This window comes from Pelobates fuscus, chromosome 8 (assembly GCF_036172605.1).
Source record: "Pelobates fuscus isolate aPelFus1 chromosome 8, aPelFus1.pri, whole genome shotgun sequence".
NCBI lineage: Eukaryota > Metazoa > Chordata > Amphibia > Anura > Pelobatidae > Pelobates > Pelobates fuscus.
In genome coordinates, this window is record NC_086324.1 from 160,527,219 (window position 1) to 160,544,059 (window position 16,841).

At 41.2% G+C, this 16,841-nt stretch overlaps 1 protein-coding gene across 9 annotated transcripts in view; it reads right to left on the reverse strand.

Annotated features, from left to right (window-relative positions):
• Positions 1-4,513: 4,513 nt before the first annotated feature.
• Positions 4,514-16,841, reverse strand: part of CREBBP (CREB binding protein) — a 47,539-nt gene continuing 35,211 nt past the window's right edge. For 3 of the 9 annotated variants that reach the window (XM_063430556.1, XM_063430551.1, XM_063430549.1), the window contains exons 17-32: positions 16,605-16,723; positions 15,936-16,175; positions 15,559-15,647; positions 15,077-15,157; positions 13,552-13,599; positions 13,322-13,378; positions 13,041-13,118; positions 12,273-12,346; positions 11,468-11,621; positions 10,963-11,109; positions 10,734-10,847; positions 10,242-10,407; positions 9,559-9,726; positions 9,043-9,204; positions 8,158-8,439; positions 4,514-8,028 (exon numbers count right to left, since the gene is read on the reverse strand). In XM_063430556.1, coding sequence (XP_063286626.1) covers positions 5,914-8,028; positions 8,158-8,439; positions 9,043-9,204; positions 9,559-9,726; positions 10,242-10,407; positions 10,734-10,847; positions 10,963-11,109; positions 11,468-11,621; positions 12,273-12,346; positions 13,041-13,118; positions 13,322-13,378; positions 13,552-13,599; positions 15,077-15,157; positions 15,559-15,647; positions 15,936-16,175; positions 16,605-16,723 — 4,094 coding nt within the window. In that variant the 3' untranslated portion in view covers positions 4,514-5,913. The remainder of the gene's footprint in view (positions 8,029-8,157; positions 8,440-9,042; positions 9,205-9,558; positions 9,727-10,241; positions 10,408-10,733; positions 10,848-10,962; positions 11,110-11,467; positions 11,622-12,272; positions 12,347-13,040; positions 13,119-13,321; positions 13,379-13,551; positions 13,600-15,076; positions 15,158-15,558; positions 15,648-15,935; positions 16,176-16,604; positions 16,724-16,841) is intronic. The other 6 variants (XM_063430557.1, XM_063430555.1, XM_063430553.1 and 3 more) reach the window with 5 other exon arrangements.

Here is a 16,841-nt window from a genome sequence, read left to right on the forward strand (position 1 = left end):
ACATGGTTACTATATTTGTAGAATGGTCTTCCTATTAATTTAAAATATATATATATATATATATTTTAATTGAGGCATAAGCATTGCACAAATGACAACTGTTGACTTAATAGGGCAGAGCGCCATGGCATGGTTAGATTGTCTTGGTACGTACAGTACGTAAGGAATGATGGATAGTAAAATAACATTGTGAAGGTACTACATAGCGTTGTGAGAAATAAGTTGCCACTAGTTGAGGGCCCCTTTTTTGTGTGGGTGCATAAGTTGTATGGTGTGTCCGTGCTGAGAAAATCCATTACCCGGTGGGCCGCACCCTTCCCTCTCAATGTCTTAGGCCTGCAGGTCTTGAAGCTAGAGTTTGTCTTAACGGCCTTTATCAGTTACTACCCGTGTAAGGCTGAAAGAGGACCTAAGGGGCAGGAATGTTATGCTATTCTGGTTATTAGTACACCTGGTGTGACGTTCAGGCATGGTGCGTGGATAGTCATAAGCACAGTGGAGTGCAATGTTAATAAGTTCTGGAACTCTGGGGGGGAAGAATTATAAGTTAAAGACTAAACGTGGGTCAAGATAGCTTCCCTACTGTCTTCCCTTAGACAGGAAGACGTGAAGGTCGAAAAAAAATACTGTTAACATTTCTAACAATCATGTGTAGTTAACCATACAAGCTTTGGATTAGGCAAGTAACTTGGCGGTCTCCAGCCTGGAGCAGATGACCCAGCAGGGGTGAATACTGCGACATTGGCAACGTCCCAGTGGTGAGTGGGCCTGGCTGTGATACTTAAAATGTCAGTGGCTTCCAGTCCCATCAAGGACAGAAATGGAGTTGCTTCTGTAAGCCAGAATCATTGTCCGTTTTGTTCGGCTCTCCGAGCCGATGGGTAACGCCATTTATTGGGTATTGCTGCTGCCCGTAGTTTCGCCATCATCATCAGTCCCTTTAAAGAGGCGCCATTGCAGTGTGGGGTGGCTTAAGTCCTGGAAGAAACGTAGGGATTGTTTCTCAAAAATAAAAGGACTGCCCTGGTTACTTTTTGGAATGCTTTCTTGTCTCTTCTGGACCTGAATCTCATGAAGACATCCCTAGATATGGGGGGGGTTTGTTGTGGGGTTGGCCCAGTAGACGGTACCTTTAATATAGGATTAGGCTTTTGGCGTGCTTAGGTGGCAAAGCTGCAGAGATCAGTCTCCTCCTGAACTGGGGCAATTGTGTCAGAAACCCCTATAACCTTCAGGTTGCGTTGTCTTGCTGTGTCTTCGAGGTGCGCCATCTTGGCACTTAGTTATGCACGTGTGCTGTACCTCTTGTAGTTGAATCTTCCGTGGCCCTGATACGTCCTGTCAGAGCACTCAGATCCTCTTTTAGGACCACCATTTCGGATGCAAAGAAAGTCTTGAGCTCCGCGACCATGGAGCTTAGGTCTACTTTCGTGGCCAGGAGTGGTTCTGCCCGTCGTGCGGGCAGCACTTAGTTCCGACGTGGTGGAGGTATTGCCTCCTCCATATTTCGGTCCTCCAAGACGTTTTGTACATTTAGACACCAGTGCCTCCCAAAATACCCATAATCCTCTGGAGGTTAGTTTGGGTTGAGGTGCATTACCTGATATTACGTTATAGTGCAGTATGTAATAAACCCCTTTTTGTGTCCTCCCCACCTTTGGAAGACTCTCGGAGAAATCATTAGTAATGTATAAACCGAGAGAATGATGAGCAGAAGGAAGACTAATCCAATGCAAAAACATAAAAATGGCAATTGCAGACTTGTTTTGCTCCAGATGGCAGAGGAAATGGCCTAAGCCACAATTATTTAAAATAATAATAAAACTTTTACCTTGATTTGCCTGGATCCTTATCTTGCATATCTGCAATCTTCATTTGAATGATGAATTAATATTGCTTTTGAGGTTTGTAGGTTATTTTGTTTCTTTTAAGGGAGGGTGCAGCTACTGATCCATGTGTTGTGATTATTTCAATTTGGTTCCCTTATATTTCACATCTCAATAATTTGGTTCGGTTTTTATTCTACTTCTACTTTTTACTACAATTAAAGTGTGCTTTGTACTTGTGCTCTATTAGCAGGACAATACTGCATTTTGGTATCACTCAATGGGGTGGCTGTAGAGAAGTTATCTGCTTCAGTTTGGCACTGGGCTACAGAACCTCATCCATTTACCGCTTTATATTTAAATAGGCCATAACAGACAGCACAGGCCATAGTAATGTGGAGAGCTTAACTATTGATCTGAACCTTCCAAGCATGGACATTGGTAGTCACGTTTCCCCATTTGTGAAACAAGGCATGGGAAAGAGGATCTTTGCCCCTTACAATTCATCTTTACTAGAATAAAGTTTCAGGGCAAGGCTGTAAGAGTGATGAGGTTTCAGTAAGCAAAGCAACCATTCACTGATTAAATTTATCAATGTACAGAGAAACGTTTTTTGCAACTGATACATTTCTCTGTAATACAGCCGTCACCGCTTTCTACGCCAGCAAACTCAGCTGGCAATTACATATACAAGTTAAAGATCTGCATTTCTGCTCTAGAGTAGAGTAAACTTAAAAAGTGTTTGTGTTTTGTTTTAACGCTAGCTTCGGGCATGAGAAAGAAGCCGGGGTGTGGGTTAGGGGGAGGAACTTAGACCATGAAATCATTTCATCACAGAGGTTGTGGAGTTGCAGCTGACAAACATCTGTGATTTCAGATTCCTGCCCCTTAAACTGGCTATGTATTCAAACTACTGTGTAAGTTACCCTAGCATCCACATGCATTCTAAATTTGTGCTGAACAGAAGTCAGGAAGGCCCTCACGATGCCTTGACTTGCTATTCACAGCACAGCTTTATACCACTACTTGAAAAGCTATGTCAACGGTTATGCCTAATGTTGCTACCAAATGAATTGGGTAACTTATTTACCTATTTAGTTATATTTACTAGAACGTCCCTCGTGGAATAGTAAGTGATTTAAGCCGAACATAAATCATGGCATGTGATCTGCAGATCATTACTCAGCAGGCATCACCTAGCAAACGGTGCAATGATCCAAAGAGGAACAGGACCGTTTCAACACACCTGAGAAAGTTTTCTCTTACAATTGTCATCTGTTCTAATTGCATTTGTTGTTTGGTAGCAGTGTAACACTTTGTATTGGGTTTGTCACAGTAAGGTATTGGTTTGACTGCAGTTTAAACCCTTTTTTCTTATAAACAACCTTTAATGGTTTGTGTTTGGCAAAGAATTAGAAAAGTGTACCTATGCTTCAGTCAAGTGCCATGGTTTTACATGTATAGATTTTATATCAACTGTCTTTTACAAACAAAATCAATCCCAACCCAATAATTATTTTTTTTCCCCTCGGGCTCCAGTGGTGACAGTTTCTTGCACAGAATTTAACCTTTTATTATGTAATCTTAATACGCCTGTGTGATACTTCATGAGGTAGATAAAAGTAAAATTACTTTACAAAATTGGCATAACTCCCTTTGTCCTGCTGGGAGTGGATTGCTTAGGTTGTTTTTGCACAAGAATCTTCCAATCCTGCCTATATATGATCGTTAGCGTTTTGTAAATACAAGGAATTATCTGCTTTTTGAAAGCCCTGTGAAGTGAAAACTAAAATATTCACTTTAACTGTTTAGCACCTCTCATCTTAAATCGCTTTGTCTAACCCGACTGCTGGCTCGTTACAGACCTCAGTCAAGTTGCACAGCAGAGGAAGTCAATTAGCATTCTGATTCCAGGATACAAAGTCAGACAAAATATTTCCACATCTACCACAGCCTTCAATTTCAAAGTAAAACAAAATCAGAATTTTATTATGCAAAAACAACCTTTTTTCTTATAAAGAAAAATCTAAAGAAGAAGAAGAAGAAGAAAAAAAAAAAAAACATTAACAGACCCTGGACCTTTATTTTTCTTATAGCATCTTATACAACTCTTCTCTACAAATTCACGCACACTAGATCTTACACCCATACATACACACACAGGCGCACGCACGTTAAAAAGACTCAAACCAAACTCAATGTGGAACCATTCATGAAGAGGCATAGGGCATTCTAGTAAATATAGAACTGGAAAAAATTGTCTTGGCATAAATGGCAAGTGAGTGGAAAATAATGAAAATATCTTTAAGTATTGAGTCCGTTAAAAAAATTGCCAGACTGTATGCTATACTGATCAATGTAAAGTTTTCAGTGACAAGATTTAACCAGAAAAAAAAATATATAAATATATATAAAAAAAAAAAATGAATCAGACCCTCTTCTTTTAAGTGTTGTAGTATTTTTCAACTACATGGCACTGCCATCTGGGGCTGTAAGGAATAGGATACATGGTAAAAATTTCAGTAATTTATATCAATTTAAAGCAATACTTTATATACAATTAAAAAAAAAAAAAAAAAACATGCATAGTCCAGCGTACAATGTTGAAAACAGCATTTTCATAACAAAAAATGGAAAAAGAAAAAAAAGAAAAAAATAAGAAAAAGAAAAAACCCAGAACACTGAAGTTTTAATACCATGTACACTTTACTCAGCAAGAAAATAGCTGCTGTCAGACAGTATTTTCACTCCTCCTCTGGCAGGGGGTCAAAACTTTTCCCTTGGCCCCTCTGACAAAGGAAGAGTTAACAATGTCATATAGGTTAAGAAATGCTCCAGAGTTTTGTCACGCATCCTCTACCATACTGTACAATGATTCAGTCTCTTCCCCTGCTCTTGTTATTTATACTGGTAGAACTTGCATGATTTACACTTTGATTGCTTGTATTATTTAAATTTTCTCATCTCCTTTTGCCTTTTTTTTTTTTTAAATACACCATCCCAAACAGTTTGCAGGAGCGGTTTTCAATTTCATGCCCCAGCCATACGAAAAAAAATGAAAATAAAAAGTAATAAAGATTTAAAAAAAAAAAAAATTTTGGTGGGATACTGAAATCTGATTTCACGATTTTCCCTCTGGCTCGTTTCAGAAGACTGTGTATGCAGTATGCAAAGGGAATCTTCAGCAGGGAAGATATGGTGAAAGAGCATTCTGTAGTCTGGGGTTAAAGGGATTCAAAAAAAATAAAAAATAAAATAAAAATAAACCACAAGTATAACAAATCATTTTCTTTACAGCACTCTTTTACAAGTGTCCCATGGAAAGCATCCTCCTCCTTGTGATGTGATCGGTGTAGTTACAAGTGGTAAGAGACAACCCCCCTGCCCACCCCTCTCTCCCAATTTGTTTTAGGCTCTGTAGCTGCAGGGGGGGGAAAATATACCCAAAAAGACAGTCCACTAAAATGAAAGAAAACAAATTACACATATATTAGCGTAATCAGACCTTGCCGCTTGTCTGTCAGAGGCGTTTTTGCCCAAAATCTGACAGACAAGGGGCCAATTTTACCCACAGTGTGAGGACAGGAGAGGAGCAGTTAACCACTTTATGCTGCCGACCTACCGCACCACATTAGGCCATAAAGAAGTGAAAGTTCATAGTGGGCCACAAGAGGCGAGTGGGGTGTCTGTAATTTGGCTGTCTGGTCAGCTAAAAAATCCCCCCAAAACACAACGCTTACTGGTTGTGTTCAAAGTCAAAGCAGCCACTGACATTGCTATAGAAAGGTGAAGGCGGTGCTCAGCAACGCTCAGCCAACCTCTCTGGCAGCATACGGTTTAAATGGAGTCGGGCAAGGGGGGCTGCAACCTCAGTCCAGACTGAGGCACCATGTCCAAATGGGCAGACCAGCAATGAGAAGCATTTTGTTTTCTTTTAAAATAAGGTCCATTGAGGGGGTGCGAACAGGGAGATAGATATTTATATATTTATATTTATATATAACAAAAAAGGAGAGCTATGGAAGGGTTACAGAAACCTCAGCCCTCCACCAGTGCAGTCCTCCAGTTCACTGCTATTTTGCAGATGCTACAACCCCTCAACAAATTTTTCCAAGGTATCCCCTGAAGTATCTCCAACAAGGGACAAGTCGTTTGTTAAAGCGCCACGGTTGGGGGGGTTGAGCTGAGGAAGCATGGCGCTCTGCTCAGGGTTTCCCAGGTGACCCTGATCGAGGGATGTACCCATGGAGCCTGCCAGGCCTGGGTGAGGAGATCCAGTCTGGGGTGAGACATGGTGCGGAGAGGGTTGTGGCTGTATGCGGGGAGAAGGGCTGGAATGTGGAGGCTGAGACTGGGGACGAGGTGACTGGACGGGGGCGGGCGAGCGCACCTGATTGCTGAGGGAGGTTGCAATTTGCTGGCCCGGGGGAAGGTGACTGGAAGGTGGCTGGCCCGTCAATAGGTGTTGCTGAGGACTCATGGGATTAGGCTGCCCAGAAGATGCAATTTGCTGTTTGAGCTGCTGTTGAAGACGCTGCTGTAGCGCCTGCTGGAGGCTTGGTGGTGCTCCTTCTGTGCCTAAACCAGGCTGTGACATCTGTGGGATCTGTCCCATTCCTCCACTCTGGATGGAAAGATGCTGCTGCTGCATGCGCTGCTGTTGCAAAGCTTGTGACTGAGGATAGCCTCCTTGTGGTTGCTGGAACTGGCCATGCCCTGGCATCCCACCTGCCATTCCTGCTGCATTTTGTTGTTGTTGTTGTTGTTGTTGCTGCTGCTGCTGCTGCTGAAGCATCTGTCGGCGTATCATTTCCCGATACTGTTGATTCGCCAAACTAGGATGACCTGGGTTCATCAGGCTTATGCCCTGGTTCTGGGGGTTCATTCCAGGCTGCTGCTGAGGAACATTGGGCCTCTGCACAACCTGCATAGGATTCATGTTCTGCAGACCAGGTTGTGAATGCATTCCAGGTTGCGGTGCCTGCTGAGGCGGTTGCGGTTGCTGCATTCCAGGCTGGCTGTTCACATACTTTGCAGTTCTTTGCTTGATAAAAGCTGCCATCAGCTGAGGGTTGGATTTCAGGATGTTGAGAACTTGCTGCTGCTGCTGAGGGGAGCTGGGTGACTTAAGAGTACGCAGTAAGTCTTGCAAGGCATTGGGTGATATGTTGCGAGCCTGCTGCGGAGGAACTTGCAGACGAGGTCCTTGAACTGCCTGTTGGGAAGCCATAGGCATCACTGGCCTCTGGATGTTCTGCTGCATGGAAGGTTGCTGGGTCAGTTGGGCTGTTGGCCACTGACCTGGTTGCATTCCAGCCATGAGTTGAGGGGCAATGGGGCCAGGACGTGGCACATTCATAGGAACTTGTTGTATAGGGGTTACAGGACCCACAGCCGGGTTAGCCATGCCAGGACGCACATTTGTCATGCCATCTCCAATGCTGTTGACTCTGTATAGCTGCTGTTGTTGCTGAGCCTCCAATTCTATTTGACGGGCAGCTGCAACAGCTGCTGGTGGGGGCTGAACAGTGGGCTGAGAAGGTGGCACCACAGGCACCGGGTTTGCTGGCTTTCCTTGTGAGGTCACGTTGGGGGCCTGAGTCCTAGGTACAGTTGGGAAACCTGGTGATGCAATATTTACTGGGGAAGGTTGTGGAGCAGGTTGGGGTGTCTGCGGCGTGCTAGGCTGCTGGGTGGGTGTCCCAGGGGTTGCTGAGGTAGGGGAAGGTAGAGACTGCTGTGGAACGGTTCGAGTGTTCATAGTGGCCATACGCCGCCTCATGAGCTGAGCTTGCTGCAACCGGTGTTGAATCTGTTGCTGCCGTAATTTTTGTTTTATGTTTAGACAGAAGGGCACTGGACATTTGTTCTCCTGGCAGTGCTTTGCATGGTAGCAGCATAGGGCAATTAGCTGCTTGCAGACAGGGCAACCACCATTGGTTTTGCGTTTGCAGCCTTTTGTGTGCTGCACAACCCTCTTCATCTTCTGGCATGAGGGCAGTGAGCAGTTGGCGTTGCGACACTGACAGGCATGCACCAAAGACTGGATGCAGCGCTGGATGCTCAGTCGACGCGACTCCTGTGGACTCTTGGACTGCGATTCGCCCTGGCTGTTGCTCTCGTCGTCCAAACCGAGACCCCATTTAACCATCTTGTGCTCATGGTTCTTTGTATTGTAGCAGCTCACACAAAGATCATAATCCTGAAAAACATGTCAAGAGTTAAGGGTTAAAAATAAAATAAAAAGTGCCTTACACAGATGATGGGGAGGGGGGAAGGAGGGTAATTCAAAGCACAGAAGATATGTTAAGCCAATTCTGCATATTCTCACCTCACACACTGTGCAGTGCCAACGTGTCTCCACATGGTGTTTGCATTCGTTACAGGTATAGACAAAGCGATCCTGGCCTTGTGTGTGCAGCTCCACCAACATGCAGAGAGTAGACCACTTAGAACGTCGCAATGAGGAGAACTCCCAGTGTTTATCACGAGCCAATGTCAGGAAAGCATCCCGACCATCCATCAGATCACAGCTCAGAAGGGGGTCAGGATCCACAATAGGTGGAAGGGAATTGATCACAGGCCCAGCGTAGAGGTGGATCACGAAAAACACCTGAACAAGAGGAAATAGCTTAGAACACAAAGTGTGAACGTAACGGGGTACAAGAAAAAAAAAAAGGAACACAAGCTCTCCTGAGGTTATCTTCTCATTTAAACGTTTAGGTTTTTATGTTTAAAATCATTTTATGATGAGAGCCCACGTAGGCCACCAGCCCCGTCATCCAAAAGCAGGGCCTATCTAGCCGGCTCCATGCACCCTCCTAACACGCGACACTCCAACTAAGGGTTAAGCTAGAGGAGTAACCTATACGATTTTCTATATAAAACAGGGTGAATTAAGCGAATGTGTAAATGTTGCCAGTAGTGATTTTATTATGTGTATCTCATATGTGTTAAACATGAAAACATTGTGCACACGATGTAAAGCATTAACGTAGTTGGAATACCCACAAAAATAAAGAATTCAAAAAAAAAAAAAAAATCATTTTATGAATTTAAAAAGAGACCTAAAAATAATATAATACTTGACAATATTCTGTTACAAGCAAGGAATGTGGCCACAATGTATTTCAGATTAAGCAATTTTCACACCCTATAGGATCCAAGTGACCCAGCTAAACTAAGACAATGTAAAGCCCTAGAACATCCACGTTACCTCCTTATGCTTCTCCATAGTAGCATACAGCTTCTGGCTCAGATCGTTGCACACATTGGGCATGCTGGTTTTCTTCTTGTTAGCCCGGCTCATGCTGCTCTTATTTTTGTTGGTCTTCTTATTATTCTTCTTCTTGGCATTTTTGCTGTCTCCCGGGCAGCCCTGGGCAGAAGACCAAGAAAAAAAAAAGTCATTTCTGGATTTTACCCTTTAAGCCCCTTCCCGACTTTGGGGAATTATTTTATTTTTTAAAACACACAACAGAAACACCACAGAATGTTAGGGACAGTAACACCATTTAAAAGGAAACTAATTGCCCAGTATATTATTTATTATGTGTTTCCTACTAGCAGACCCTTACACATTACACTAGTGATAAGTGATGGTTAGTTTGAACAACCTGCAGGGCAAAAGTGATTTATACTGTAATGAAATTGATTTTTCTCTATCACTCCCATATTTGCCAATCAGTTAGTCATGGAGACTTAAAAAGCACATCTATGTCACGGTCTTCACCTCTGGTGTTTCACAAGCTGCAGTGCTTTCCTCTTTTTTCCGCTCCTCCTCTTCCTGCTCCAATTCTTTGATGCTCTCCTCTAGCACATTCGGCCAGAAATCACCTTCAAAATATGGAAGCTCCTTGGCACTGGTCAGACGGTCCTCTGTCGCCTGCTTAAATACATCCTATGCAGGAGAAAAATAATTGTTGAAGAGTTAGCAGAAGATTATTTTCAGCTTCAGAGTGATGTTCCCTGGATAACAATCAATATATTTGCTGACATAACCAGCTTAATTGTAATCTGGTATAAATATAAGCTTTACTGAAGATATTTTAGTATGGATATAAAGAAGCTTTTTAAAAACAGGGTCTTCTTTACTTTAATGAATGGAACCCCTCCTCCCCTTTCCCCCACCCACCAAAAATTAGGATTTTTTTTCACAAAGTGAAAGACAGGTAAATAAGATAGAAGAATGAGGATAGAGAATATGCCCTGTAAGTGTAGGAGAGTTAAAACAGAAACCTCTATTTATAAACCGAATAAAGTCTAATTTTGATTCTGAAAGGGAACGGTAGAAATTGCATAAATTTAGTAACACAAGAACTGTAAGCATACAGTTAGACTTTAAAGTGGCATTTCCCTGGCTGGAGGGATTCTCAAGCTTTGTTCTCAGCAGCGAATGAGAAAAGCCTTGCCCACCTTGTAATCGTGTATAATCCTCTCCGCAAAAGCTTTGTCCAGCATCTTCTTGTACCATTCCTGCAGGCGCTTCGGCTTTGGAATCTTTTGGTCGGGAGGGTGGCAGTGGAAGATATAGTCGTCCCCTTCACTTGGCGGACAGGCCCAGATGTGTCCTGTGACATAGCTAGGGACACAACATTCAGTCAATAAGGGGCAAAAGGCAATGTTGCTTACTGAAACCTACTTCCCCTAATGTAAACAGTTGTATTGGTTGTTCCTAAATACAGAAATTTATAACCTGACAACCTACAGGGTTATTCACTAAAGTGAGAATTCAAGGTGAGTTTCAAATTAAAATTAAAGAAAAAAATAAATAAACAGCCAAATTAGAAAATGTCTCATTCAGCTATGCTTTCAGTACAGCTACTTTGGCTTTAAATTTGAAATTATGAATTAACACAATTTTCAATTAAGATTAACAGGTTTATTTGCTAAAGTGTTTGAGCTTACCCAAGTTTCTTGACATATTCCAAATATCCAATGAGGATCTCATGGTAGACGGCAGTACGTAGGCTTCGGGGCCGGAAGAAGTGAATACTATCCAGGTAAGAGATGTATACACGTCTGTGGGGATAGAAATGAGAAACTATGTTGTGGAAAAGATCATGTGCAAAAGGGAAGATAACATGAAATGCCCATGTAACAAGAGAGCCACTACAAAAAGTGTATTAAAATTCACCTGGTATTGGGAAGCGGACATTCAGAACCATATTCCTGAACGTGCATACCGAAAAAGCATACATCCACCCCATCTATTTCCTCAAAGGCGAAGAGAGCTTTGGTACGGTATGGGAAGGATTCTGGCATCTCACCTGTGTCTACAAACCTGTGCGGGATAGAAAAACCAAGTAAGAAACGAGAGCAACATTAAAAAAAAAAAAAAAATTAAAAAAGTGAACACACCGACAAAATTAAAACAAGATGTAAAAACAAGATGCAGGTATAATTCAGCCCAGAGGAGTGGCAAAAATATTTAAGATCTGTATTTCAGTTACCAAACTGTCATCCACAATACTTATATACTGCTTTCCTATATATCATGTAAAGCGAATATGTTTTAACCAAACTCCATAAAATATACTAAGCCAATTTAACTGGTAGATAGTACTTAAACTGGAACCGCAGGGGCCATTCGATGCTGTAGCAGAAATAGTTTTAGACAGCAGTGTGTTGTCAGCACTTACCTAGATTTCATTCCAGGTTTAACTTCAACTATCTTATCAGAACTTGCCACCACTCTGACCGAAACTTCACCGGCTTCTGGATGATTCTGCCGTCGCAGGAACTTATTTACACGATCCTCAAGATGGTTTCCTAATCGGGTGCTCTGTAGCCCTACTAAGAAACGGAAATACAAAAACAAAGAAATAAAGCTCAACAAGTAAGGATAGAGGACAAGAGGACAGCATAGCGGAGATTCAAAAGATAAGATCGGTCACTACTGGATCCCCAAAGACAATGGATCAGAAACAAAATAATAAGTGGTACAACTAAATTAAAATTGTTACCATTGATTGTGAAAATGTTCAGGACAAGAGAAGTGACACTGGTATAGCAGACACAGCATGTCAATTTAGTTTTTGATTGCGTTTGCAAAGCTGCTACCTTTGCATAGTGCAGGTACTTCGTTTTGAAATTGCGAAATGTTTCTAATGAAAGATTATACAGCCAAGAAACAAACCGTTAAAAGGTAGGTAATGGCTTACATGAGGTACAAGAAGAAATATTTAAGGGGTGTGGGAGGATCTATTTTCAATTTCTTCCTTATTTTACAAACATATGAAATCCTACATTTTAGAGAAAACCGTTAAGAAACTGCTTCTACAATACATATTCATTCATTATTTTTTTCCCCCCTTTTAAAGAGCCCCTGAATGAATAAGTGGTCAATGTTTTTATGCATCTTGCAGAAGTTTTAGAAAACAGCTTAAAGTTAGAAAATGTACATGATATTAAAAATAATAAAATAAAAAGTACAAAAGCAGTTACATTTACTTTTTGCGCAAAATTTGTTTTCTTTACGCGTTCTGCCAGTCTTCTTCAAGCAGTTATCACAGACAAATCTGTAAAAAGAAAAAACAAAAGTAGAGCATTAAAAAAAAAAATATGGTAAAAACAAGTGTTACACCTCCCTCTACACAAAAAAAACAGAAACTTGTCCAATAACGCTATATATTGCGCTGTGTGTTAATTATACAGGTTATCTAAGAAGTCAGGGTTTGTTTTTGGATACAAATTAAGGCTAACAATTTGTTTGTGGATATGCAGTTACCCTCAGGTTTTACAGCAAGTTCTCACAAAACTACAAGCTGTTTGGACAATCATTCTCACTTTGCTTTCAACAGCATCTACGCTTATGCCATATGGAGAGCTTACTGGCTACAGCACAGGTTTTTGGAAGTTGCTGTTCCATTGTCTGATTTTGTTTACTGTAGAAAGTCAACAGCTTTCAGTACAACACACAGGCACATAAATGATATCAGACATGAGTATTTACTAGCAAAACGGGAAAGATCGGGCCCTGGGAGAGGGGCAGAATGGGTTATGAAGCAAAGTTTTTTGTTTTTGTTTTTTTAACTAGAGAGTAATAGAGCAAAAATGACATCCTACAACCACAAAACAAACTAACATAACAGGCCTGCCTTGATCTCCCCCTAAAAAGGGAACAGCAGCTAAAGGTTGGCTAGTCAGAACGGAAACACCCAGTTTTAAGGATTTTTTTTTGGGGGGGGGGGGGGGGGGGAGAGATAAACTTACCCTGATGGCCAAATTATGTCATAATGCAGAACACAAATCTGGTGCATTTTTCGCCCACATTCCTTGCAATCCACAAATCTGTAGAGAACAGAAAAGAAGTTGAAATTACATTTCTATAGCAATGCAAGCAATATTAGATGGCTGAATAAGGCAAGCTAGGACTGATTTTTTTTTTTTTTATCATGTTGTATATCTACACCATTTCATTAAAATAAAACTACTAATGAGTCTGAATAACTCTGAAAGAGTAACACCACAGTATTAATAAGAAAACAACTTACGGCTCAGGGTCTAGCATATCATTTTTCTTCTTCTCAAACTGATCCTTGGAAATGGTCCTAGATAAACACAATAAAAGGTAATTAGTATCCTACATTCTGCACTAAAATCCCCATCAGAATCCAAGAAGTGGCCTGATTTAGCCGCATGCGTCACACAGCAGGGGAAGGGGGACACCCAGAAGACATCACATAAACCCATGTTAAGAGGTAAAGAGGTAGCAGATATTTACATTTTGTTCAGCTGAAAGCATCTCCTCCCATTTTTCTCGTCCACCAGTCTGAAATACACCGTCATGTGGGGTTAACATCCCTCTCCCAAATAGTGGGAGGGAAAGGGTGGTAAATTGAAGTCACAAATAAATAAATACTATAGTTCCTAGACATTGCCTATGGCCAGCAAACTCCCCACAACAAGAACCTGGAAATGCCAATACGAAAAAGGCAAGTGGTCTGATAGTTGTGTATAAATGGTTCGAGTGGGGCAGAAATGCAATAAAAGATGTAGTCAGAGTTTTGCTTTACAGCTTATATTTGGAAGGAAAATGGTGAAGACCACATCCACGTAGTAAACTGCCTTCCGATTAATAGAAATTGTCACAGAACATACCACCCAAATGAAACATGTGGTGTCATTTCCATTAAAATTTGAAGTACAAAATAAAGACCGTCAGCCAACTATAGCAGTGATATTAGTGGGTGAAATATATATATAGACTTGCCAAATTAACATTTTCACAGCCCCAAAGTTCAAGGGAGGATTGCAATGGAATGCACTGAGAATGTGCTGGAATTGTGCGTTTCTGTGCGTTTCTGTGCTTTAACACATAAGAGTCAGCACTGCAAGCAGCAGACGTGGTTCTGAAAGAGGGAGTTTGCTAGCTGGGCTAATGAGAATAACAATGCCATGCGATGGCTGAGGGACACGCACACTGCATCAACAAAGCACAACGAGCAATGCAACAAACAGCAGGAACTCATTCTGTCAAGAACACAAACAATGCAGACAATAATGCAAATGCTATCTGGCAAATAGAAAGGGTAGCAGATTAGGAGTAATAAAGACTTCACAAAATATATTTTTTGTACATAATTTTTTCACTCACAATGAAGGTGGTAAACAGGAGTAATTGATAAACAGTAAAAACAGTACCCATCAGTGCTCTATTACAAGACAACTCACTGATCTATTACAGGACAACTAACCCTATAACTGTACCCATCACTGCTCTATTACAGGACCCTAACCCTATAACTGTACCTATCACTGCTCTATTACAGGACCCTCACCCTATAACTGTACCTATCACTGCTCTATTACAGGACCCCTCACCCTATAACTGTACCTATCACTGCTCTATTACAGGACCCCCTCACCCTATAACTGTACCTATCACTGCTCTATTACAGGACCCCTCACCCTATAACTGTACCTATCACTGCTCTATTACAGGAACCTCACCCTATAACTGTACCTATCACTGCTCTATTACAGGACCCTCACCCTATAACTGTACCTATCATTGCTCTATTACAGGACCCCTCACTCTATAACTGTACCTATCACTGCTCTATTACAGGACCCTCACCCTATAACTGTACCTATCACTGCTCTATTACAGGACCCCTCACCCTATAACTGTACCTATCACTGCTCTATTACAGGACCCCCTCATCCTATAACTGTACCGATCACTGCTCTATTACAACAGGTCATAAAGTTGCAGTGAAGCAGTGTGGTGCAGATTATTTACTCACGTTTGTGGCTGGGAAGGATCGTCTCCAAGTGTCACATTCTCCCCCTGAATTTCTGTGAAGCATTTTTCACAGAAATGATACCTTTCAAAAAGAGAAAGAAAGGATTAGATATACACAAATGGTAACACAAACTGTATAAACGATCTCAATTCAAAATCAAAAATTTCCAACATACAAGTCATGTTTCTGTGGATTCGGCCACTGCAACATGTTTGCAACTATGACCATCAAGTTCTTGTCAAATACAAAGATTGACAAAACAAACCAACCTACAACCATAAAGAAATGCTGGGGAAAACAAACCGGTTGGCAAGCAAGATGTTCTCTATATAAAATGAGCTAAAACTAGAGTGTATTTAGTAACCGACATGTCAACAGGACACATGATTAGCACCGATAAATTCCAAAGATAAATGCAACTTACACATGACTTTCTAATACAGAATAATTGATCCAAAAAGAAAATCATGCAAACACATTACCTGTTCTGATAGCTGTAATAGGCTGCATCACGAGGGATTGTGCACAGCTGCTTTCCATAACAGCACAAAGTCTGCGGGGAGAACTCAAACTGCAAAACGAGAGACAAAAGTAGAATAAATAAAAACTTTTCTATTAAACGGATATTTTACACAGTGAAAGCAAACAGAGAAGCAGGGGCAATGGTAACATTGTTCTGCAATGGGTTAACGTGTAAAATCACACTAGTTCCAGATCTTGAACAGTGCACATGATAAATTAACAAAATGAATTCGAACATGAGAGTAATTCAGAAAAGTTTGGGTGCTTGAAGTGTTAGTATTTTGCACATGTTACAGTTTTTAGTAAAACAAAATCAACAATGCCAACAGGTCCATACCTTGCGCCCACAGCAGTATCCCAAAGATTGCATGACGGGATCAATCTCCTGTTCAAAGACCTCAGCAAGCTTAGTACAGTATTTGTACACCCGCGACGTCTTACGGTTGTATAGCCAAGCATTGTTAAACATTAGCCACACATCATCCACATACTGCCATGGTTCTTGGTACTGCCCAGTGTCCAGCTTCCGCTTGATGGTAGACAAGTCCATTGGGTTCTTTACTATATCAAAGTAGTCCTGGAACACACAAGGGAATGGCACAGAGTGTTACAATCTTATTTCTCCAATTTCTAAAGGCACAGTTCTCTCATAGAAACAGAACTGCTCTCTCAAAGATCCAACAAGGTACCCAACATCAGCAAAATCTTCCATTAACCTTCAATAGTGCAATAAAGGCATTTTGAATGCAAGACACCTAGGACATCGAATGTCCACGGGAAGGCAGATCAAAAACTTTGCTAGTTTTGTCCTCATCTGTATATCTTCAACAGATACAGTTACGTAGTCTTTGCTTTGTATCATATATAACTATTGAACAAAACAACCATATTTGGAGAGAGTTTGTGTTTATTCAAGATCCATTTAAATAAAAACAAAAACGTATATAAGAGGGTGATTGGGCAGCAACACTGGATAGGGAGGTTAGTAAGGAAAGTAAATACTCACTGGAATTCCAAGTAGCTGAGGATCAACTGGTTGCCGGAATGGCAACGATTCTGGATCCTGCCGATACAAAGCTTCAAGGGTGGGCATCAGAGCCTGGCGCAATTCTTCAGGCTTAAAAACTGTAAAAATGATACTAAACGTCATCACATGCTTCTTGTGTGCTCAATTTAGCATAAGTCTATTACTGGACTTTAAAAAGAAAGAAAAAATACCTTAAAGAATCAAATTTTTAATTTA